Source organism: Megachile rotundata, chromosome 6 (assembly GCF_050947335.1).
Source record: "Megachile rotundata isolate GNS110a chromosome 6, iyMegRotu1, whole genome shotgun sequence".
Taxonomy (NCBI): domain Eukaryota; kingdom Metazoa; phylum Arthropoda; class Insecta; order Hymenoptera; family Megachilidae; genus Megachile; species Megachile rotundata.
The window spans coordinates 3,613,545-3,639,460 of record NC_134988.1 but is presented as its reverse complement, the minus strand read 5'-3'; the positions used below and the strand labels follow the sequence as shown (position 1 = coordinate 3,639,460).

Here is a 25,916-nt window from a genome sequence, read left to right as displayed (position 1 = left end):
AGCCAAAAGAAAGAAACACCTGGTACAGACAAAGTACGAAACGCAAAAATTTAACTACCTACTTGTACGTAATACTGGTACGACTTACTGGCATAGTGTAAACGCGGCCTTAGGTGAAAAAGTCAAGCAAAGTGGTTGCAGTATGGCTGAAGTTGAGATTTACTCGTCTCACAAAGCGTACTCACGCATATAAAAAAAACGTAAATCCGTTCATGGAACTTCTATGCGGTATACTTTAGGTAATTCTAAAGCTGATAGTGGATGGCAAAAAATTTTGTTACATTTTTCCCCAAAACAAAATTTTAAAAAAATTCAGCAGTAGTAGCAGTGAATGTAGATGAACAAATTTTTTTACCCAACAGACGGATTAGTCATGATTAGAAATAATAACGACATTTCTTTAACTTTTTCACACAAATTTCAAAGTTTGATCATTTGGACGATACGGAACAAAGAAATCAGAGCGATTTAAAACTTTGCATACTTCTTGTGGTCACTATAAGCATAAAAATTCCTAGACTAAATCTTTGTGATGGCTATTTACAAGGATATAATAACTTTTGCAATTTAAGGAAAAAACACTATTTTTTGACGTTCCTTTACATCGATATCACACATTAAAGAAAAACATTCAATCAAAAACTGATTTACCTATCTTGGGGGTATACTCTTAGGTTTCCAGAATCGCCCTTACAATTTCTGTTCGATGGTGGGTTCATGAGATAGAGACAATCAAAGAAAAAAGTGTCATTTTGACTGCAGTAGCTCGTAACAATGCAACGATGGAAAAAGTTATATAAAAAAATGGATGAAAAATAAAAAAATTAGCAATGCTCAAGTATTGCAAACAATCGAACAGACTTTTGATCTTTGCCGACTGCCACGACCGCAGTGTCTCTGTCTTTTTCACTTGCTATCCTCCTTTTTGTTAGAAACTTTTATTGTCAATTAAACACAGTAGTTTATTGTCAATTAAACAGTGTTTGGTCTCATTTTAATCAGGAAAATGCGAAAAATCTATTCGTAAAAGTTTGATAACGAGAAAATAAAAAATAAAAAAGTTTTTTTATTTGCATTGGTATTGTCTCACGGATATACTACTAAGGCCCGGATCACGTTACATTTCCCGGCGAGCGAACCTCGGGCGTCTCGAGGGGTCTTCCCCCCAGTGGTGGGGATAACATTTTTGCTTATATCGTAAAGGACACTTTTGCGTATATAGAATGAACACTGTATTAGAACTCGTAACAAAGATATGACGGTATACCTCGAGCGGCTAAGATATAGCGACTGGTGGGTTGTTAGGATTTTAATTATAATTGACTAAGGCAAAATTTTATTTAAAAAATAAATAATTAAAGATATCTTATTCCTAAAACCGAAAGTACAAATGTTGTAGTGTATTTGTCGGTTAAGGTGATACTACAAGAGTTGAACTTGATTTGACTTTTACTTGAATTTAAATAGTTTCGATTTCGATAAAGCGCGAATCTAGTTCTACCTAGTTTTGACGAAAAACGAACGAAACGGGGACCCTAAAGTATTTCAGAAAATGCCTAACAGTAGAATATACGTACTGTATGGTGATTATGCTCGAAAGGGACTCTAACCTGATCTTGCTCAAAGTGACTTCTTTAATTCAACGCGATGACTCTAACTGTTCTCGGACAGAGGTTCCTCGTTAGACAGCGTTCGAGAATTAACTGGGTCCGATGCGTCTTCTCCACAACCCTTTTTATACCCAAAAAATGAGTAGAAAACGAGTAGTGGTGGAAACGGATCAACGCGACGTTTTTGGTCTAACGAATTTTCATCGCGTTGGTCTGAAGATGTTAGATATTCTCGAGCGAAACCTAATAAGGAAACCCTGGTAGCTGGGAATGTTAGGCAAGATTGAATTCCCTCTTTGCGGTGGTCTGCGACTATTCTCGAACAGCCAACTTCAAAATAATATTTTGGAGCTGTTCAATAATATTACAAGTTAAACCTTAATCTAGTTCTCTAGTTTTAAAAGTTGTACTTTACACGGTGAAGTTCGGATAAAATCTGATGAGAACCGGTGTTGAGAAAAAGAATGTAAACTATTGGAAGGAAACTATTGGTTGATATTTTGGATAAGGGTGTGGGAACAGAAAAAGTCATTGGCTAGGTTATTTGCGAAGGAGGTGGCTTAAAAAAAAGAGTGATTTATTAGGAAATGTGGAAGTGCTTTAACGGGACCTTGGAAAAATCTTGAAGCTATAGGAAATTCTAAAGAGGCATGTTTTGGTGATATAAGACAGACAAGAAAGCGCAGAAATTGGACAATAGCGTAAAGGAAATAAAGGAAGAGCCAGATGTTGAAGAGAAAGTCGGACGATTCGTTAGGATTTCCAACAAAATATTTTCTTTCGCGCCTGGCGGCGCAGGTGTACTTTTAATAATGTTGATTGACTTATTGTCCGTGGTGTGGCGCGTATGTTTTTTACTTTCATTGTTCGAGTATAACTTTAACTACGTGTGTGTGTGTGTGTCTTTACAATAAATCTTTTTCTTGTTTCCTATCGCAACGATCGACATGGTGCGTTTATTCATCCCAGATCAAAATCCTTTTACGAAATCAAAATCAACCAACGAGCAACGTTATAAAAAATTCTAACATTTAATTTATGTCTTAGGTTATAAGTTTATGTTATTATTTTTGTCTTACCTTTAGTGTGAATATTTCCTTAATATAATGTAGACAGCTTGCATATTATGTTTCTTCCCAAAGCAAAATTTTGATAAATCTGTTTGATATATTTCATTCTATTTCGAAACATCGTATTCGATTTCTCCATTATTATAATAGATTTTGAAGCAAATATAAATTTGAATGAAAACTACGTAAATATTAGGATTCCTACGTTTGTAATTTAGCATAAGAGGTGTTGATGTAGATATTATATTACTTATTTTACAGAAGGATGAACAATTCAACGACTTCTTTTATAATTTTCACGAAACATCATAGAGGCTATTACATTGTGTATTAATTTTTTGTCCCGATTGTTGATGTGATATAAAACTAGTATTAATAGTAGTAAATTACTATTTAATGATTAAAGTTATCAAGTATTAGTTAACTACAGATCACAGCATATTATTACCGAACGTTTTCATACATTTTTTTCATTAATTAAAGTGGAATGAAAAAATTTACATCTAAATTACTGTTTAAAATGCGCGTTTTTCTCGATTTTTTGAAAAATTTGACGTACGACCAACCGAAAGTGTATAAAACCGTCTACAGACGTCGCGTCGCTGGAAATTAATCAGAAAAAATTGTTCAGATCGGTGAAGCCGTTTGGCCATTGTGAGGGAACCTACAAAAATGAGCACAGACAGACATAACAAACTGATATGCTTCGTGCGAATTCAATAATGTAACTGAATGTATCTGCTCTAAGAAAGTAAAAGAGTGTATAAACATGTACAATAAGTACAGTTTGATAGAAATAGATGATTAGATTTTTGTAAGAAGTAAGATTAGATTTCTTTTAGAACTTGCAAAAACGCTTACAATGATATCAGTATGACATCAATACTCTCATTTATCGCTACCCGAGTGATATAAACTTGTATATAAAGAAGAGTGTAATTAATTGTTCACTAATTTTAATCAGAATCATAAGAAAAGTACAACGCGCTTCAGCGCACCTGAAGAAAATGATACTGACAAGGTAAGTTAATAAAAATTCTAACGGACAAAAACGAGTTTAATAATGTAAGCTAAAAGAATATTTTCGTTACGTTATTATTTTACATCTCAAAAGTAGTGGAATATTCTATAGAAATTTTTAAATTAGAACCAGCAGCATTTTTCTTAGACTCATGAATTGCACTTAATAAAACAAAACACGAAACGGTGAGGATGTAATGATGTAATGATGAATCACGGTAATTAGCAACTGTGTTGAAATTGTTAATAATACCATTTTTGCTTATTTTTAACGTTTAAAGTAATGAAACTATAATAGCAAAATTTGTTATTTTCTCGTAGATATAGTTATGAGTTTCCGTAAATCAATATTTATATCGTGTAAAAATATTATATTATTTTACTCCAAGATTTAACATTTTCGAAGCCGTTTTACTTTAGCGAAGTGCTCTTCACTTTAGAAAAGTATATGTTGATTAATGTTTTATAAAACATTAACAAATTTTTTTAACATTAATAAATTCTGAATAATTCAGAATTCAAATCAATCTTATTTCTTATTGTTGAAGTTAAAGCATTGACCATGTTTATACCATTTTTGGAAAACTCCACATCCTTCGAAGTTATTGTTTAATTAGGGTCTGGGGTCTGCGAGTACTCCAGATATAGATGCATGTGTAACGTCCCTGGAACCTAAGTTCAGCTAGTTACAAACGCTAAAAGGTAAAGAGCGGTTTTTACCCCTAAACGACTCGATTTTACGAATAAAGATTGTGGGATTCGTGTGGTGTGCGGTTAAGGAGTGAAATCCACAGGTCAATATCTTTCAACAATTAGATTTATTCAATAAAACGATAAGAAATAGAACTAACAAATAACAATAACAACAAATAAAGAAAAATATATAGATTATAATTGATTAATTAGAATAGAGAAACTAAATAGATCTTGAAATAATAATAGTAATAGAATTTGATAAATTAAACAATATGTAATTGATAATTGTGAATTTAACGATATGAAACTCGCAATTTAATACTTTATATTGGACCGTATCTAAATCGGGTCTCTGATAAAGCAAACTTCGCATTCGTAATATTAACTAAATTTGATATTCGATTTTTGTGCTCGACGCTATAATCTAAGAGCAATTCGGTATCTAGATTTATATAAATGAAATTTTATAGAATTTATAATGTTAGCGCTTTGTAATCTACCGCTGCGAGGAATTCAACCTAAGTGAGATTCTCTAAACGCACCTAAATACGCTTTCGCAAAATTAGACAGATTTATTATACTATCTAACGCGGTGTAGTCGACTACGTAAATTACGCTAACGTGAGAACAGTATTCCTTTAATAACTCGAATTATCGAAATTTATCTGAATCTAAATGAATTACTTTTCGGAACAGTTACTCTTTTATTATCTGATTCGACAACTAATGGTCCATGACCCTTTTAGCCAAAACGAATACTGACAACCAAAACCAGATCGCTTAATTGGGGAGCCTGCGTTAGCTAGCTGCTAAACAACCCAACGATCCAGAGTCAGATGAAAAGTATAAGCCTGACAGGGTAGCAAATCAATTGATTCTAACGTAAAGTCGTGATTGCTGAACTGCCACCCAAAAAACACGGGCTTCAGAGACCAAGCCGCTCAAATGGGGAGCCTGTGTTAGCTAGCTACGAAACAACCCAGAGCGAGCTCCGAGAATCTGAAGGCTCGTTAGCAATCCGACGAAAGATCAAATATGAGTAGCTGAGAGCAATCGTTTCGATATCTTAGCCTTTCTTGGCGCTAAATATAGCTCTCTCCGGACGGAGTTTCAGACACGAGATCGTTTGAACGGGGAGCCTGCGTTAGCTAGCTGCTGAAACAACCCACGACCAAGTGTCCAAATGGCATATATGTACCCGCTTGACCAATCAAGTATCAAGATTCGTTGCGGCTCTTGACAGCGAAAACTGTTCCTAATTATTCTTATCAAAGAGACTTCTATCGTGCTCGACTGCGAAAACTGTTCTGCTTTTAGACGGGTTTCGCTCGCCCTTTTATACTCGCAGGTTCGCCGAATTCCTGGAATTTCTGTGACGTCAGAATATCTAAATTTTCATATAACTTTGTTATTATACATTAATTATAAATTTGAACGGTTCAATTATATTTTAAATGTTGCTCTCTAATTTCTGGCTAACAATTTGATATTAAAATAGTAGTATAACGTTGTTTTAGCGAAAAATACATTTTCTGTCCTTTTCTAATTAACTGCGTACGAATTCTATGAGAGCTGAATCTATTCCGATTTACAGCTTTTTAATTGAAGAAAATAATTGTGGTTCCGGCCATGAGTAGTTTAGTAATGACTGATTTTACGTATATAAATTGATTTAGTTAATTAATTAATTTAATGTCTGAAAATGCCGTAAATAGAAATAGCATCGCTATCCTTTTCTAGGATTAGCGCTGATCTCAAGGATTTCGGGCGAGTATCGCGGCACGTAGGCACATCATAGCGTAGCGGAAATTTCTTATACAAAACTATTTATTAGAAAAATAAAGTAAAATAATACATAATCTTGTTTTAACGATTCAAACTTAATATTCAATTATTGGTATGAAAATATTACCTACTCTAAATCAAAATTATAAGATAATTAATGTAAATGAATATATATATATATTGTGATTACCGACTGTCGAATTTGATAGATATGGTAATAGATACCTAATGTACTGTCGATAATTGGCAACTACGGTCGATAATTGACTATTCTAATCGATGGATAGAAGATTGTCGCGATGATGCCGGTAGAAAGAAAAAAAAGGTTTCCCCAGGGACGTTACACATGTACTGTCGTAGCAGTTCTTTTTTAGTTCGTTCTAACTGTGCGCTCGTCTTGTTAGCACCGAATTCTTTAATAGTTTCTTCACCGTTTAGTTTTTTCCGTTATAAATATAATTATCGATCTGAGTTCTTCTACTAAGTTCTTTTACTAATACGTAATGATGACATTGATCAGTAATTAAACGCTATAGACACAAATATGATTTGACGTCAAAACGAATTTGTAAACGAATTAGCCTTAATAAATTTATTATAATCTTACTATTTATTGTATTAAAGCATGCGTTGACATACAATTTATGTTAAGAATACTTATATTTTATATTTTATTTTTAAACTTGTCATAGCTTCAACATAACCTAAAAGTTTGTAATACATTATTTATTATTTATCTAATGTTATAAACTCATGTACATTCTTCAAAACAGGCTATTCGTTAAAAGTTGTGAGTAAAAAGTTTTATATGCCAAATGAATTAAAGAGAAAAAATCTATTGTGATTGTTCAAATGAATTCATTACATATGAAATATTTCGATTGCGCAAAATAGTACCATGTATAATCGCCATTTAATTATAATTTTGCATAACAGAAATTGCAATTCTTTAACTTGCTTCTTTCATCAATTAGTCACTAGCATGTTTGTCTTTATCCCGAAGGAATCTGCGACTGAACATATATGTACTCACAAGTTGAAATTAAGTCCGTAAATTGAAATAAATACATAGACTATAATTAAGCAAATATCGTACACGTCCCTTGACAAAAAATATACTAATCATGGAAGGACAATTTACCAACGAATAGCTAGATGAGTCCTTATCACTTCGGAAGATAACTGTTTGATCAATAATTGAATGTACATTCTTTTTTTGTAGCATTTCAACCGCGAAGATGACGCTCACAACAACAGCGGTAATTCTTTCGTCGCTAATCGCGTATAGTGCCGCATACAAAGAGTATCCAGCAATCTGTAACAACGAGACCTTCACAATGAGCATTTCCAATAACATACTGACACGAAAATTCATTACATCAGGTAGTATTAGATGCATAAATATTACATCTGGCATCATCAGAAGCATGGAACGTGGTGCATTTGACGGAGTGCCAAATTTGACTTATTTGAATCTTGAAGGGAATTACATTTCCCTTTCTAATTTATTCTCTTTCGGCAGCATTGCGAACCTCAAAGCCTTGATTCTCAGTAATCAGAGAGAAAATTATTACGATCCAGTAGTTCCAATAAACTTTATATATCCAGAGCTTCGATACTTGAATTTAAGGAGCAATGAGATCACCAGCATAACGAACTACGATAAGAATACTTTTCCGAAGTTAAAACATCTGGATATTTCATACAACAGATTCTCTTCGTTCACGTTCACAGGAACATGGGCGAACACACTTAAGTATTTACAACTTGATAATAATGAAATTTCCGACATCTCCCTCAGTACATTGAAGAATCTAGAGACGCTGACGATGGATAATAACAAGATTCGAAGTATAGAATACGGTTTTTATGAGGGGAGTCTTGACCTTACGGGTCTGAATAATCTGAAACACCTTTCTATAGCAAACAATAGGATTACATGGATTGACAAACTAGCATTTAATGATATGGTTAAACTTCGATATTTGGACCTCTCTTATAACCAATTGTCACCAACTGACTTGGACTCTGAAACATTTGCGCTCTTGACCTCTTTAGAAGTCCTTGTATTGAATGGCAATAAACTTGAAACAATTCCGTTCTCGACACCGTTGAATATAACAGCTCTTTGGTTGAATTGCAACAACTTTGCGAATTTAACGGCAAGCTCATTCTCCAATGTGTCATATTTAAGAACGCTTTCATTAGCTGGAAATAAAATTTCAATTATCGACACGGATGTATTTTACCCTCTACGAATGTTAAAGAAACTGTACCTGAACGATAATGATTTAAGTTATTTGTCTCCTTTGTGGAGTAAATCCCTGCAAGATCTTCGATACTTGGACTTATCCAGAAACAAGTTTACATCTTTGGATTACGTGTTTAGTTCTAATTTCGTTCCTTTACAAGAGCTTTATTTGGATGGCAATCCTCTTGAAAACATTACGAAGGACTCGCTGGCAATGCTACCAGAAAATCTGACGATTTATTTGAATTTCGGCGTGAATAGGCCAACCGATGTCTGCACACGTTCGAACCATCATGATTGGTCATTTAAATACGATTAAAAGATTAAATTTCAACACTACTATTAGCTAACGGACATGTAGGATAGCTGATTGAAACGGATGAACTGTGTTATTATTCAGCATGTCAGTATATCACAAAGGCATTATTATTAATATGTCAATTATAATTCTCCACTTTCAGGTTTAAGACACTTTAAAGTTTAAAAACAGGGTGCGGAATGTAGCGACATAGTAACTATAATCATATATATTGTATAATCATTTATTAACATTAAATAAAAATGCAACAACTTCATATAGTAACAGCAGTGATACACATCGTTGATGATCGTCTTTTTTCTACGAACATTTATCAGATTTGTTGATTTAACTTCTTCTAACCGTTTTCCTTGCATACCTTTTTTAACCGACTTCGAAAAAGGAGGAGGTTACTCAATTCGATCAGTATATTTTTTTTTTTTATGTGTGCCGGCCGATTACGCCTAGCTGGATGGACCGATCGGAACGAAACCTTTTGCATCTGGTAAGTTCTGACTCCCCATTAGTACCATTATCAAAAAATTTTTCATTTTTTAATTGCAACGTGTTGTTATTGCAAAAAAACCGGCAACGTTTTTCTTTTTCTATGTATGTTCGCCGATTACTCCGAACTGGCTCGACCGATCGGAACGAAACCTTTTGCATGTGGTAGGTGCTAACTCCCCATTGGTACCTTTATCAAAAAATTTTTCATTTTTTAATTGCAAAGTGTTGTTATTGCAAAAAAACCGGCAACTTTTGAAATAAACTTTTCTCGATTTTAGTGCGCTTTTAATATCTTATCGCGGACATGATTCTGTACAATTTTGTTCGTATACAAATTTCGCGGAAATGTTTAGTTTTCGAGATATTAGCGAAAAAAATTGTTATTAACTTTTGAAATCAGCTTCCAACGATTTTAATGTCCTTTGAATATGTTGTTAGGGGCGTGGTTCTGGACAACTTTTTCCTCTTGCGAAATTGACGGAAAGCTTTTGTTTTAGAGATATTAGCGAAAAACTATTGTTACAAATATTAGTGCTACGCACGGGAAAGACAACAAAGGGCAATTACAATGCACTGTACCAAAACACTAACTAAGCTTTACCGCTCTGACACGCGACTTATACAGCAAGATGAGTTCACGTTGACCCTGGTGTATTATTCCCATTGCTTGGTACAGTCTCCCTACCGTTCTAACAAACATTTTTTTTATTTTTTAGTTGCAAAGGATTATTTTTTCTATGCATGTTCGGTGGTTTTTCCTAGGTGGGTGGTCCGATCGGAACAAAGCTTTTCGCATCTTGTGGAGTCTAACTCCCCATTGATACCATTATCAAAAATTTTTTCATTTTTTAGTTGCAAAGGATTATTGTTGCAAAAAAAGTTGAAAAACGAATATCCATGTTGTCTTTTACTTAATTATGCTCATGGCATTTACGCAGTCAAAAAAAGCCTGGAAGAACTGTCTCACAGTATCCTATACAATTCTCCCCATTCCACTAAAAAGCGTTAAATAAAATAATTTTCGGAAAAAAAATACACCGACTTCGAAATGCACTAAAAAGTATAAAATAATTTCTATTTCCTAATGAAGTAATTTCTATTTCTCTGAATCATACAATTACGTCACAGATATGAATTAAACCTATTTACTCGTTAGGTAGTATATTAAATACATTTCAACTTTTTCGGAGGCGGCGCAAAATTAAAAATACCTCAGTAAACGTTGCTGCCAATAACCAGTTAATTGTGGTATGGCGTATTGGAAATTAATAAATCCCGAGAAAGAATACGAACCATTATAGATATACCTGGTAATATACGTAAATGTAATGACTGCATCTTCATTTGATCAACGTTTCTGATATAAATGAAATTGAATCGACTTCGTTCGCGTGTAGAAGCCATGGATCTAAGAACCTATAAACCGAGCCCACGACGCGGGAATTACCAAATTTGCGACAAATGGGCTCTAGCTTTATAGTATATGCGGCGGTCGAGTCTTTCCGTCGCATACTCTATGAATATAGCCCTTTGCGGACTACCGCCGCATGTATGCGTTCTGCGTAAATCATCAAATTGGCCGAAGAACTCATACTTGCGTTTGGCGAAAACAGTTGATTGAGCCGAGAAACGCGTACATGTGTTCATGCACGTAAATCTGTGCATGTATATATAATATGTCCAGAATATGACTTGGAATGCTATGAACGAAAACCGCGTTTAGGCAGAAATATATGCCGGCAATTTTTAATGACTATCGCGGCAGGAGCTCGGCCCCACGGTTCACTTCGAACCGTCCCGTCCGCAAAGGGCTAGATAGACCATAGTTACATTCTATACGCACTAACACCTACTTCGCGGCGTGCTGTCGAATTATATGTATAGAAAAAAAAATAGCTATACAAGCTTTGTCTATGTTCGGCTGTCTAAAGGTTGACATGTTCAAAAAAATCTTTTAATTTTGCGCCGCCTCCGAAAAGGTTGAAATGTATTTAATATACTACCTAACGAGTAAATAGGTTTAATTCATATCTGTGACGTAATTGTATGATTCAGAGAAATAGAAATTACTTCATTAGGAAATAGAAATTATTTTATACTTTTTAGTGCATTTCGAAGTCGGTGTATTTTTTTTCCGAAAATTATTTTATCCAATATACGAGGCGTGACACAAAAGTAACGAGACCAATCCAATAAATCATTGTACCTGCAGAATCAGTTCTTCGTGACATTATCACCTTCAAAGTAGTCCCCTTCAGCATTTACACATTTTTGCATTCGGTACTACCATTGCTGGTAACACTTCTGGAACAAGGTTTTTGGAAGTCTCTTCAGGAGATTCTCTGTTTTTGCCTGAACCTCTTTAACTGAGGTGAAATGGGTTCCCATTAAGCAAAATTTAACTTTAGGAATTAAAAAAAAGTCGCATGGTACCAAATCAGGTGAATAAGGAGGATGCCCCATCACAGAAATATTTTTACTAGTCAGAGACTGCTTGACAGATAGTGCCGTGTGAGCAGGTGCATTGTCCTGGCGTCAACAGCCATCCATCACTTTACAACTGTGGCCTTTTTTTCCTAATTTTTTCACGAAGTCTTTTTTAGTATTTCAATGTAATAGTGTTAGTTAACAGTCTAACCACTGGGAAACCACTCAATCATTACAATTCCATTATTGTCGAATTTTGATTTTGACATGCGTTCTTTTTTGGATTTTGGGGATCCTGAAGACTTCCATTGCATCGATTGGCGCTTACTTTGTGAGTCATAGGTAAAAATACATGTCTCATAACATGTTACAACAGATTTCAACAAATTTTACAAGAAACTTGATGTTTATTCGCTGTTCGGTTTTTACGTTAGACATTTTTCCGGCAGAATGCAGTTGCACGTGTTCACTAAATAACGCAATATTTCCAAATGGTATGACCGATTCAATCGAAATTGGCAACATGGATAGAGGAGGTATGTGGAATGATGCCACAAAAATAATTGCTGCTAATTCCATTGTTTTTTCAAGTTACAGACCTAGTCTCGTTACTTTTGTGTCACACCTCGTATATAAAAGCGCGACAGCGTCGAAAGCGGGAGAGTCTTGACGGAACCGTGGAAACGTAAATCTTAATTTTGTATATTCCTTTCATACACTGCTCAAAAGAAATATGGCATAGAAAAATTTTAGGCAAAAATTGGGTTAAATTTGACTGATGATAACTCCGTGAAAAATCATCGCAAAGTTATGCCCTTTTTTTCAAATTAAAGCTTGAGATCTCTACTTTAAGACCCTGTAGTTTGATTTTAGATTTCATGTATCACTACTACAATAATACCGTAAATGTGAGGTCATGTTTGCTATATTGAAAATTACGAAGTTTGACGAAATGCATGGACTTGCCACATTTTTTTTTGGTGATACTGTTTACAGCAGCATAAAGTACAAACCTTCATCTTTAATTTCCAGTATGTGAAAAACCGCTACCATTTTTTCCCGCAAAGATACAGAACTTTAAAGAAACCCTTGCATTTATGGCATATACCGCCGGCATTAGCATTACCCGATATGCACCTCTAAGAGGTTGCTAGACAAATTTTGCACATCATATGGCTCTGACAAGAGCCTTTTTTTGTGTGTATTTATGTGTGAGTGTTTGTGTGTGTGTATGAATTATCGTCGAGAAATCTCGTTGAGAATCATTTTCGAATTTTGTAGTCCCAATTCAATTCGATTGCTTCCACATCCTGCAGTAAGTCCAGATTTGAACCCTACAGAAATTTAACAAGACAACCTGCCAATCTGTAAGACTTGTCGCAAGTCTTAACTCAATTTTGGAATGTCATTCCACAAAAAGAAATTAGGGCTTGCATTAACATGAATAATAGTCTGCAAGGGATAATTCAACAACGCGGAGGAAACACGCGTTATTAGAATTCAAACATACATACACACAGATACTCACACACAAATACATGAAAAAATAGGTTCTTGTTACAGTCATATGATGTGCAAAATCTGTCCAGCAACCTCTCCGAGATGCATATCGGGTAATGCTAATGCCGGTGGTATATACCATAAATGCAAGGGTTTCTTTAAAGTTCTGTATCTTTGCGGGAAAAAATGGTAGCGGTTTTTCACATACTGGAAATTAAAGATGAAGGTTTGTACTTTATGCTGCTGTAAACAGTATCACCAAAAAAAAATGTGGCAAGTCCATGCATTTCGTCAAACTTCGTAATTTTCAATATAGCAAACATGACCTCACATTTACGGTATTATTGTAGTAGTGATGCATGAAATCTAAAATCAAACTACAGGGTCTTAAAGTAGAGATCTCAAGCTTTAATTTGAAAAAAAGAGCATAACTTTGCGATGATTTTTCACGGAGTTATCATCAGTCAAATTTGGCCAATTTTTACCTAAAATTTTTCTATGCCATATTTCTTTTGAGCAATGTATTATTAAATTTCTACTATTACTTTAATCCGTTGTCTAATCTTCTTGCTCCCATCCTACATATATATGTTACCGTGAAAGACCGAAATCTGGAGAATGTCGACTTTCGCCGGTGAATGTCAACATTCACATAGTCGCTTGGTGTATGTCCGAAATATTTGCTGAATACCCTTATTTCTGATTTACACCGGTAAATGTCGACATTCACCATGCGCTGATAGTGAATGTTGAACATTTCGGAGATTTATATTTTCTTTTCCGTAATTCAGTCGCTATAAAACGTCATAAGGGTGACGTAACTTTTGCGCCTCTTTTTCTGAGAGGAGTAACCAAAAATTTAAAACACATAGTACATTCTAAACGTACCTGTTCTTCCTCCGTGGTCTATTCTGGTGTGAGTTTCATATAGTATACTGAATAATTCTTCATTGGTAACATAATACCGTATATTCGTTTTCCCTGATTTTAATGGCACAATTAATCCCCTTTCATCATTCATTTTTAAAACGTTAAGACGTTTTAATCGTCTGTAATCCAAAGGTGTGTTGCACTTAGTTTTAGCAGAAACCACTTCAGAAAGTATTTTAGAGTACTTTTCTTGAGAAAAATAAAAACAATTGTCTTCTCGTTTACCCGCAATTAATGCATTTAACTTTTCAAGAAAGAGATCACGATTTACTGCAGTATCCATTCAGTATAAATTACGGTATCGGAAAAAAAAAATTAAGAAAACGTTGCTCGCATCATCAAAGCTTGACTAACACTGACAAAGCTGACTGACTCCCAGCAAAACAAAGGATTTGGCGGGAGAGAGCCAGTCGCCTCTTTGTCGGCTCTCTTTTGGACCTCCATCGGAGCATATCAGGTGTACCGGAAAGTCATTACCGGTTTTTTCGAGAAAATACTACGTAATTTTCAAGAAAACGGAAATATTTATTTATTCAAAGTATTGACCATTTGTTTCTATACATCTTGCCCATCTTTCAGGCAATTTATGAATGCCATCCCAAAAAAACTGTTTGTCCTTTGCGTGAAACCATTTATGCAGCCATTCTCTAACTTCTTCGAAATTGGCGAAGTGCTCCTCTGCAAGTGCGTATCCCATTGATGCAAAAAGTTGGTAGTCGGACGGGGCAAGGTCTGGAGAGGACGGCGGGTGTGATAATATTTTCCATCCAAGTGTTTTCAAAGCTTCCTTGACCGCTTTTGCTGTATAAAACGGCGCGTTATCGTGCTGTAAAATCATTTTACCGTGTCTACCCTCCCATTCTGGACGTTTTTCGATCAATGCGTGGTGTAAATTGATCATTTGTTGTCGATAACGATCATTGTTAACTGTTTCACCAGGCTTCAATAGTTCATAATATACCACGCCACTCTGGTCCCACCAAACACAGAGCATTGTTATGCGACCAAAACGATTTGGCCTTGGCGTGGGTGAGGCGGCTTCGCCAAGTGATAGCCATGATTTTTTACGCTTAGGGTTTTCAAAATGAGTCCACTTTTCATCACCCGTCACTATTCTATGCAGAAATGACTTCCTATTATACCTTTGAAGCAACATTTCACAGACGACTTTGCGATTTGTCTATCATTCAATTGATGTGGCACGCATCTTCCCATCTTTTGAATTTTTCCCATTGCTCGTAATCGGTCGCTAATCGTCTCTTGGGCTACATTTAACGCTTTTGTCAATTGTTTTTGAGTTTGGATTGGGTCTTCATCCAATAACTCCTGAAGTTTCGTATCTTCAAACTTTTTCGGTCTACCAGAACGTTCTTTATCTTGCACATCGAAATCACCGCTTCTGAATTTTCGAAACCACGTCTCACATGTTTTTATGGTTAGAGCATGCTCATCGTAAGTTTCTATCAGCAAACGATGACTTTCAGCGGCTTTTTTTTTTTGCACGTTTTCAGGCACGAAATTTGACATTTTCAAAGACGTATAAATTTATGACTGTTTTACTTTTGCAAAATATAATACGTATATTAATATTAATATATATGTTATATTTTGCAAAATAATATGTAGCGTCAGGCCTCTACCCCGTGGTGGTCGTCGTAGGACGGCCATGTACCCGTCGTCCCTGCTTTATTGGGGTGGGTCACTGGGAATTTTCTAACATATTTCAGATTTATTTAATTTCTCTACATTGTCTACGCGCGCTGTTTTTTTCTCGTAAGTTGAGTATAGCCTATTCTATGTGTTTACAATAATTAATAACTATTATACATGTAATCGTTAACTTTGATTTTTCATTGATTAGTCGAAATATGAAATAGCCTGAACGATAAATCAGGTAGAAGGGCTTGGCACGGGATGTGTTAACGATGCGTTCAATGATAATGATATGATTTCTTATGTCAACTGAATAAAAACCCATATGTATAACAAATATGTTTACGGTATTCGTTCAATTTCAGATTATCGCGAAAGTAATTGTAAGTGAATATTTCGTTAACAGATACCGCTATCTCATTTGTAATGCCTACTCATCACTCATTAAGTGATAAAACACTGTAGAAAATACAAACATAAAGTCATTCTTCGAGCAATCGTAATTAGAATTCTATTTACAAACTTCATAAAAATGAAACTCACGAAGTAGAAAAGGAAACAAAATAAAGTCTGTTACTTTCTAAATGAAATATGCGAAAGGTTAAGAGCATAATAAGTTCCTTTTTCTGCTATCATTGAACTTTGAACTCTCACGAGAACGATAGATAAGGATGAGTAATTACATGTAACTTTGTCAAGTAATTACTTAGATATCTATTTTTAAAAATCAAAATTAAAAATTTTTAATTACGGTAAATGTCCCGAATCCACTCAAATATTTTGTTAATAACAAAGTCTTAATGCTTAAATTAAAAATGCATGACATCTACACACACATAATTATAAGTTAGTACAACTCAATATTTCTACTATGCAGAAAAATTATTACACAAAACTTGAAGATTCAACGCGAACTCGTTTCATTATTACTTAACCAAGCGAGAGAAAGCGTTTGTTACGGTTCCAATTGATTACTGTTACATGATTTTTTAAATAGTAGTGTTGTAGCAGACTTATTAAATAACAGTGAATCTAAATTATTCTTACTTCTTGTTAATTTTGTTCAAATATTGAAATTATGTACTGTATTCTACAAATATGTGATACATAACACTATTTACATGAGAATGGACATAAACGCGGTTTCGCGAAATTCAATTATTAAACGAATCAACCTTATTAAATTAATTGTATTATAAATATTTATTGAGTTGAAGTAGGTTCTATACTGTATGCATTTATGTTAATAATAACTATACAGAAATACAATTCTGTTTGTTCTTTAACTTGACATAATATGAACATAACCTTCAATTTTATAGTATACTTTTAATCACTTCCTTTGCATTATACCAGAATTTTTCAGAATGTCGAAGAAAAAGAAAAAGCAAAAAGATTGCTTGCAAAAAGATAATTGTGAAAAAATAAGAAGATTTAAAACAGACTCGTGCAAGTTGTCAGTGAAAAATTACATGTGTTAAAATCAATTCAGCAGATGATGTCCGTTGTAATTGATCAAATGAATTCGTTAGAAATAAAATATTTCCATTACATAAAGTATTGCGATGTTAATTCTTTTATTGAATGGTGAAAATAAATAAATCAACATATATTTAATATTTGAAATAATAATAAAAAACCACTACAACCACGAATATTGCTTAATTACAGGGATACAAGATTTTAATTAGTATAATTAGTTCTTTTGATTAATTCAACTTTTTCACTTTTTCTTTCACAAATGTAGATTCTTATTATTTTATCTGAAAAGTAGAAATTTTACCTTTTTCCATAAATGTTTTTAGTTAAAATTTTACGTTGTATGACAGAAACTACAAATACTTGCTTTTTTAGTCGTTTGATCTCTGCGACATTTGCTTTAGCTTCGGAAAAATTTGCTAAATATAAATAGACTAATTAGTATAAAATATACTAACACCTTTAAACAATGTTGCATACTAAATTGAGAATCATTTATTTTTAAAGTCGGTTAATGGTATTAAATATCTAAATTAATGATTGGTAAATTGGTACACAGTAAAACGAATTCGGTCAACATCGAAAAACTCATTTAAAGCAATAAAGTAGAGATCCTATTATCCTTGCCAAAAATATCAAAATTATGAGTAATTAATTTACAAGCAAATCTTCACAGATATTCCTACCCTTCCAGAAGGTAGATTTCTTAATCAGTAACTAAATGTACTTTCTTTTTTTATAGCATTACAACCGCGAAGATGACACTCACGACACAGCGACAATTCTTTCGTCGCTAATCGCGTATGGTGCAGCATATATGGAGTATTCAGCAATCTGTAACAACGAGACCTTCACAATGAGGATTTCCGATAACATACTGACACGAAAATTCATTGCATCTGGCAGTATTAGATGCATATACATTATATATGGCGACATCAGAAACATGGAACGAGCTGCATTTGACGGAGTGCCAAATTTGACTTATTTGAATCTTGAAGGGAATTACATTTCTCTTTCTAATTTATTCTCTTTCGGCAGCATTGCGAACCTCGAAGTATGGATTCTCAGTAATCAGAGAGGGAATTATTACGATTATTACGATTATTGCATATCCCGAGCTTCGATACTTGAATTTAAGGAGCAATGAGATCACCAGCATAACGGACTACGATAATTATACTTTTCCGATGTTAGAACATCTAGATATTTCATACGACAAATTCCCTTCGTTCACGTTCACAGGAGCATGGGCGAACATACTTAAGTATTTACAACTTGATAATAATCATATTTACGACATCTCCCTCAGTACATTGAAGAATCTAGAGCCGCTGACAATGGATAATAACAACATTCGAAATATAGCACAGTATAGCACAGTATATGATTTTCATGAGGAGAGTCCTGATCTTACGGGTCTGAACAATCTGAAACACCTTTCTGTAGCAAACAATAGGATTACCTGGATTGACAAACTAGCATTTAATGAGACGGTTAAACTTCGATATTTGGACCTCTCCTATAACCACTTGTCACCAACTGTCTTGGACTCTGAAACATTTGCGCTCTTGACCTCTTTAAAAGTTCTTTTATTGAATGGTAATAAACTTGAAGCGATTCCGTTCACGACACCATTGAATATAACAGCTCTTTGGTTGAATTGCAACAATTTAGCGAATTTAACGGCAAGTTCATTCTCCAATGTGCCATATTTAAAAACGCTTTCATTAGCTAGAAATAAAATTTCGCGTATCGACCCGGATGGATTTTACTCTTTACGAGTGTTAGAAAAACTGTACCTGAACGATAATGATTTAAGTTATTTGCCCCGTTTGCAGAGTAAATTCATGCAAGATCTTCGATACTTGGACTTATCCAGAAATAAGTTTAAATCTTTGGATTACGTGTTTGATTCTAATTTGATTCTAATTGAGACGGCGCTCAAAACTATCAATGATACTTTCGAATTCTGACGAGTTCAGAGTTCAGGTCTGACATGAGTTGTACGCTCATAAAGTATTAATAAGAACGAGTGGTCGAAATTTATGTTTGATCTCATTTTCGTCATAATAACGTCACTATGTTAAAAACATTTTCAGTCAGAAATGTTAGGTACAAAAATGTTTAAATATTGTTTTTAGTATAACATCTGATACCCTGTGATTTTAATCTTTCGACTTCGTTTCCGTTTGCCTTCTTTACTCTCTGTCTTTTTCAGCAAACAATGAAAACAGCTGCGGGATTTGAATTACGATTCTGGTATTTCTGGTATTTTCCCAGACAATGGTATTGTCCCATTTCAATACTAACCTAAAAGACTATGTGAGCGATATTACTGTATAGTCCAAACTGTATAATGTTCGATCTCATTTTAATGAGAAAAATGCGAAAAATCAAAACTAAAAGCGTTTTATACTTATGCATGTAAGTATTGTTTCATGTATATATCCGAACTATGATTACGTTTCATTCCTTGGTGCGCGATGTACATGATATCTCGAGGGCCACTTGCCCCCACTCATTAATATCTTAATAACTATTTTTCATGGCAACTTGCTAAAAAATACGTTTACAATCATATCACCACGAAATCAGTATCTCAAATTTATTAGTATCTAGTTCTATTTATCGCTACTCGAGAGATATAAATTCGTATATAACCAGAAATACAAATAGCCCGTCGATAATTTTAATCAGCGTTCTAAGGAAAATTAGTCCATTAGTGTATCTGGACAGAATGAGATCGATGAGGTAAGCTAATAAAATGTAATAGTTTAATTTCGTTAATACTCTTATTATAATATAGTTTCAAACCCACATTTGTATTTGTAATATACCGAAGTAAATGTAACTGTATCTGTAACATCAAAATTCATATGCTACACATGAAGAATAACACATTCAAATAACAACTTCAAATAACTGATATACTTCAATCAAATATTACTTCACATGCAAAAAATTATAGAATATTATGTAGAAATTTTGAGGTAAGGATCAGTAGCATTTTTCTTAAAATCATAATTTACACGTAATAACACAAAACACAAGTAGGCTGATGTAAATATCTTACTGCTAAAATGAGTCTCAGTGATGATTGATTGAGCGGGAATTTCGATAGTAACAACATTTATGCGTATTTTAAACGTTTAAATTAATTAAAATATAATAGTAAAATGTGTTGCTTTTAGATAGATATAATTACACATTACCATAAAAGTACATCGCATCTTTAAACACGTTTCACAGTGACACAATCGAATGTGGAAATACATTTGTTAAAGTTCTAATTAATTAATGATACATAATTTTGTTATATAATTCTGTTCGTTCATAAGCTCGCCATACTATCAATATAATCAAAGATTTTATGATATATTTTTAATCATTTTTCTTGCATCATAAAATCTACGAAGTTTAAGGAAATATTACAAATTCATAGCTGCAGAACGTGTAAAGTTTAAAGAAATTGTATAAATTTATCGATTTAAAGCTTTTAGTGTTACATATATCTATAAATTACACATGTATATAAAGGAAGTTCTACAAACATAGATTCTATCTGCAGTCTCGCGAAACCTGTCAAATTAACAGAATTATGTGGACTTAGACAGATTGAGCTTGGAAGTATTTTCGCTATTATACCAAATTTTATTGCACTCAATTTCTTAGTTTCCTATAAATTATTATAACTCGTTCAAGAGCATTAGAATGTCGATATATTCTGCGTGGCAGAAGTAAAACAATAATATAAGTGCAGAGGAAGATTACGATTCAAAATAAGTGGAACATCATTCATAGTAGAAAATGTATTTAACCCTTTCGCTTCGAGCGCCGCTTATAAGCGGCGCGCACAATATGACCTGTGGGAACGAGCGCCGCTTATAAGCGGCGCACACAATATGACCTGTGGGTACGAGTATCGCTTAACAAAATTAAGCGTGCTTATACTATTAATCATTTCACATTAATATATTAACTTGTTCGCACATCATAATTAATTCATAATTAAAATATTGTAAATATAGTAAATATTGTAAAATACTGTAGCTTTGTAAGTTATAAATGTTTATAAGTTATAGAAGTTATAATTGTACGTTATAAATGTTTTTATATCAAAGATCTAAATTATACTCATTATATTGTAGCAAAGATTGCTTTATTCAGCAAAATAGTCATTTAAGACTCAGGAAAACGTATATGTATACAGCAACAACGCGTACTGCACGTATTCGCGGCACGCGCTTCCGTTCAGTTACAGTACTTCGGCGGACTGGACAGCCGAAGCGAAAGGGTTAAGCAAAAGTTACATGACTATCAGAAACCCATAGAGTGCTAATATTAGTTTGATTTTAGTTTGCTTCTTTATCGATAGACCGTCACCTCCATTTCTTAAACAGTGTATCTAATATTACTTTTTTAATTTGGATAAAGCATAAAACTTTCGATAAAAAAGTGTGAATAGTGATAATGGTTAATGTTAATACCTATCGAAATGTTATCAAAATAAATGTCAAAACACACTTTCTTAATCTGATTTTGATGGAAGATCGAACTCTTTCAGCTGTTAGATTAAGTTAATTAGTTAGATAAATAGTATATACTACATATCTTCGAATGCCGTCGGTAGTTTGCGATTTCATTTTTACGTACTCCCAAAGGTTCTTTAGGCAAATATGCTGACCGCGTTGTGCTACTGATTAACACTTTTATAGTCTCAACTGCTGATACTTTATGAAATAACATTGATATTATTGAATAGTTTTTGTAAGAATTGACCAATACTATTAATTTTTTATTGTATTTATTATTATTTAATATTCTTTATCGACAAAAGTTGTTGTGTAACGATGATACGACTGTAGAATCCTCGAGAAATGAATAGCTAGATCAGAAAACCAATACTGAGCAAGTTCGAGGATCAGCATCACGGCTCCTTTTTGGAATGAGAGTTCTCATAGGTTATTACGTTGCTCAGCAATTCAGCAAGTGTTACTACAGTGTCAAATCCTACACTATTCGGAAGTGGATGTGTATAAACACATTTCTTTTACGCAACAATAAAAGAGGAAAGAAGAGAAAAAGGTTATTGACGGAATAGAGAGAGCGTCTTCGATGGACGACTCTCGGTCGATATTTGCGTAGGTATCAAGCCCTTCAGTTCAACGTTCACGAAATCGTTGAGCGTGCTCCTCGACACAGTACCTTTTTTAACCGATTATAACTTACATGAATTATCGAAGTACGAAAACACCGTTTATTATTCTCCTATCAGCTTGACCGCGCAAAAGTTCCAAAAATCACGAAATGTTCTCAGCAACTGAAATATAAAAATAAATTCGAGCAATCGTGGCACAACGAAATCTCCTGACTTGTTTCTCAAAAAAATTCCATATATAACTACTACGCAAACCCTACCTTTGAACTGTTAGGATGGGGATCGGTAATGGGACGGGAATCGAAACGAAACAAGAATACAGTATCCAAACATTTTTATTATACATATGTATAATGATATAATGGCGACTGTTTCGTGGTTGCCCGTTCGACTTGCGTAAAAACAAAAATGCGTCAAGGCTGAACAATGCCCGAACACCATGCATCATCAGCTGCGCCTACACGTATATATTGTTGAAACTATTTTTACTTACAAATACATTATATCTATTTACTTGCACTTATACATTATATATAACGTAGACAAATACACATAATGTGTCTATTATGTAATACAAAGTGTATACAATTATAGTATACACTTTCTGTATCGCTTGTAACGATGGTGGAGCAATCTATTTTGTCAACAAATTTAATGTATAGCATTTTTTAAATATTTCTATTGCATACTATTAAATTGTATAGTAAATGAAATTTACTTGAGAAGCGAAGTTTTATTAGTACGTCTACGATAATGAATAAACAGCGAATTAATGCATGTTGTCATATGTTGGAGTCTTTACTGTCAATGTAAATGATGCAATCCGTAAGACTCGCAGTTCATAGATCACATGAGTTATGTTGGTAATACGTTAAACAGAAAGTGATACGTGTTTGACTCACTAATAAATCATTAATTAAATTTAGTCGAGTGATCTAAAGCCCATATGTGCATCATTAAACATATCACCGGCATTGATGCTTGATTTCATGAAAGCAATATGAATAAATATGAATTCTCTTATACTATGTAGTGATTATTTTTTAAATTTGCTTCTTCACGATTTGTAAATGTTGCTTCGATAGTTCTCACAATAGTTCGTATAAATATACCATTTGTATTTTGCATGAGATGCAGCTAACATTCATAAAATTGTACACTCTTTTCAAAGCCTCGTCTACGTCACTCGAGAGGTATCGATAACTGATGTGTATGAAATTTCTAAGAATGAATAAAACGCATCGCACTATCTCCGACTGATACCCGCACGGGTCACGCTAGATTAAGTTGTTCTATATAGCACAAATAGCCAACACATAATTTCATTGCAACGTAAAATTTAACTAGAACTTTTCGTGAATATCTCGAGAACGAAAAAAGGAAAAGTAAATACCTCGTGAAAACCTGATAAGGAAATAATTTATCATGGATAGATATAAAAAGTAGAAGAGTCGAAGAATTTCTAATTTTAGTTCCTATGCCTTTAACAGATAACTGATAAGTAGCCTATAAGTGTAAAAAGTTATTCTTGTCCCGGTACTTTTCTACTCTCGTTCATTTACAAATCTTTTCTTCGTTAAATAGTTTATGTATCATATATTAGAAACACTCATTAATAATAATCGTCTATAATCTCGCGAATGTTATTTTTACCGTTCTTATTTCGTGGATAAATATTTAGCCTCCGATTTCGATCACTTTGAAATATGTTGTTAACGTCATCATTCTTAATAACTTCTTGTTATACATGTAATAGTCGGACTCCTTTAGTTTTCGAGATACTTGAGGAAAAAGTTATCTTAAGACTACATAAATTTCCGACATCATTTCACATTCAATGGAATGTCTTATGTGTATATACATGGTCTTCAAAAAGTCCGGGATAGGTTAAATGACTAGAAATGTAGGCGTTGCTTAAAAAATTGGTTCAGACGAAAGTTGTAGGAAATTTCCCTGGCTATCCAACCGCGACTTTGGCCGTCACTTTGACTTTGACCTTCAAGATCATTTCAAGGTGAAGTCCATTTTTTTTAAATGGCAATACCCACTTTTGATACCGGAAATGAAAAGGGGGGACAATTTTACGTTTAGATACGATCTTGACCTTTCGAAAAATTTGACTTCGGAAGATCAAGTAAAGATCAAGCTATGACCGGCTGGAGATCTTGAAAAATAGGCGTCGCTCAAAAAAAATCTGATCTGTAAGGGCATATTAAGGAATAACGTTTAAAGAATTCGATAAAATGAAACTTGCATTCATATGAACCAACGTAAAGGTAACGTAAAGAAACTAAAATTTGCGTTCGTCACAGTTAACTAAGGCAAGGTGGTGTGATACCCAGCTAATGAAGGCCTTATGAACAGTATACGGCTAACCATTATATTAATAACGTACAGTTATATACATATCAATTCTCTAAAATGAAGTTCTATGAGTTTCTAGCCGTAACCACGAAACATGGCGAATTATTGAATTATTTATATTCTAAAAACCTAGCCTAACCTAACCATTACCTTGCAGAGTTCATGTTTAAAAAAATTTTCGATTTTTCAGAAAGATTAGATGCATTCTTCAAAATAATGACAATTATCTATCCATTAAATGAAAATCTACATGAATAAATAAATATGTGCTCTATTTTGCATTTAAATGTATTAAGTTATATCTACATATACTAGGGGGGGGGGGGGGGGGGAGGGGCCAACCTGCGGCTCGCGAGCCACATGCGGTTCTTTGAAGGATTATTTGTGGCTCTCGATAAATGTACCCAAGTTCCTTTTTCATTTTTTTGCTATTATATTTTAAAAAATTATTATCGTTCCGTATGTGTTTCAAAATGTCTTTGAAATTACTGACGACAAATATGAAAGACTAAGTGCAACGTTGTAACAAATTTCATTTCCGTCCAAGTTAAGAATGATATGACTCATCGAAAACTGCACCATCGAAAATTGCGGCTCGCGAAACATTGCAAATTTTGAAAAATGGTTTGGACTATCAAGGAGCTTGGCCACCCTTGACATATACTATCCGTTCAATAATTACTACATGTGTTTTCAATGCATCTAAAAAAAAGCCTGTCCTGAAAGGGTTTGTGGTTATTATTGTCACCGGAGCCCCCCCACCCATTACACGAAAACCCTAGGTGCGATTTATTCACTTTTGGAAATACTGGCGGTAAAGTGCGCTATTTTTTCAAATCTAGAAAACTAGAAGAGTCCGACTATTGCATGTATAACAAAAACTTGTTCAGAATGATGACCTTAACAACATATTTCAAGGTGATCAAAATCGGAGGCTCAATATTTACCCACGAAATAAGAACGGTAAAAATAACATTCATGAGATTATATGTAGGCGATTATTATTAATGAATGTTTCTAATATATGATACATAACTTATCTAACGAAGAAAAGAGGTGGCTTCCTTATTCCAAATACTTACCCAATTGTAAATAGACACAAGTTATAATAAAAGGTTTACAAAAACAGGCATCTACATATTTATTTTATCATTTTTCAGCGTCT

The 25,916-nt window shown here is 33.9% G+C and overlaps 2 protein-coding genes across 2 annotated transcripts; both read left to right on the top strand.

The window, feature by feature from the left end:
• The first annotated feature begins 7,412 nt into the window (after positions 1–7,412).
• On the top strand, positions 7,413–8,992 carry LOC100876779 (lumican-like). Its single transcript, XM_012293244.2, has one exon. The coding sequence runs from the start codon at positions 7,420–7,422 to the stop codon at positions 8,749–8,751; it is 1,332 nt and encodes a 443-aa protein (XP_012148634.2). The 5' UTR covers positions 7,413–7,419; the 3' UTR covers positions 8,752–8,992.
• A 9,574-nt stretch (positions 8,993–18,566) lies between these two features.
• LOC105663569 (keratocan-like) lies at positions 18,567–19,202 on the top strand. Its single transcript, XM_012293245.1, has one exon. The coding sequence runs from the start codon at positions 18,567–18,569 to the stop codon at positions 19,200–19,202; it is 636 nt and encodes a 211-aa protein (XP_012148635.1).
• Positions 19,203–25,916: the final 6,714 nt, after the last annotated feature.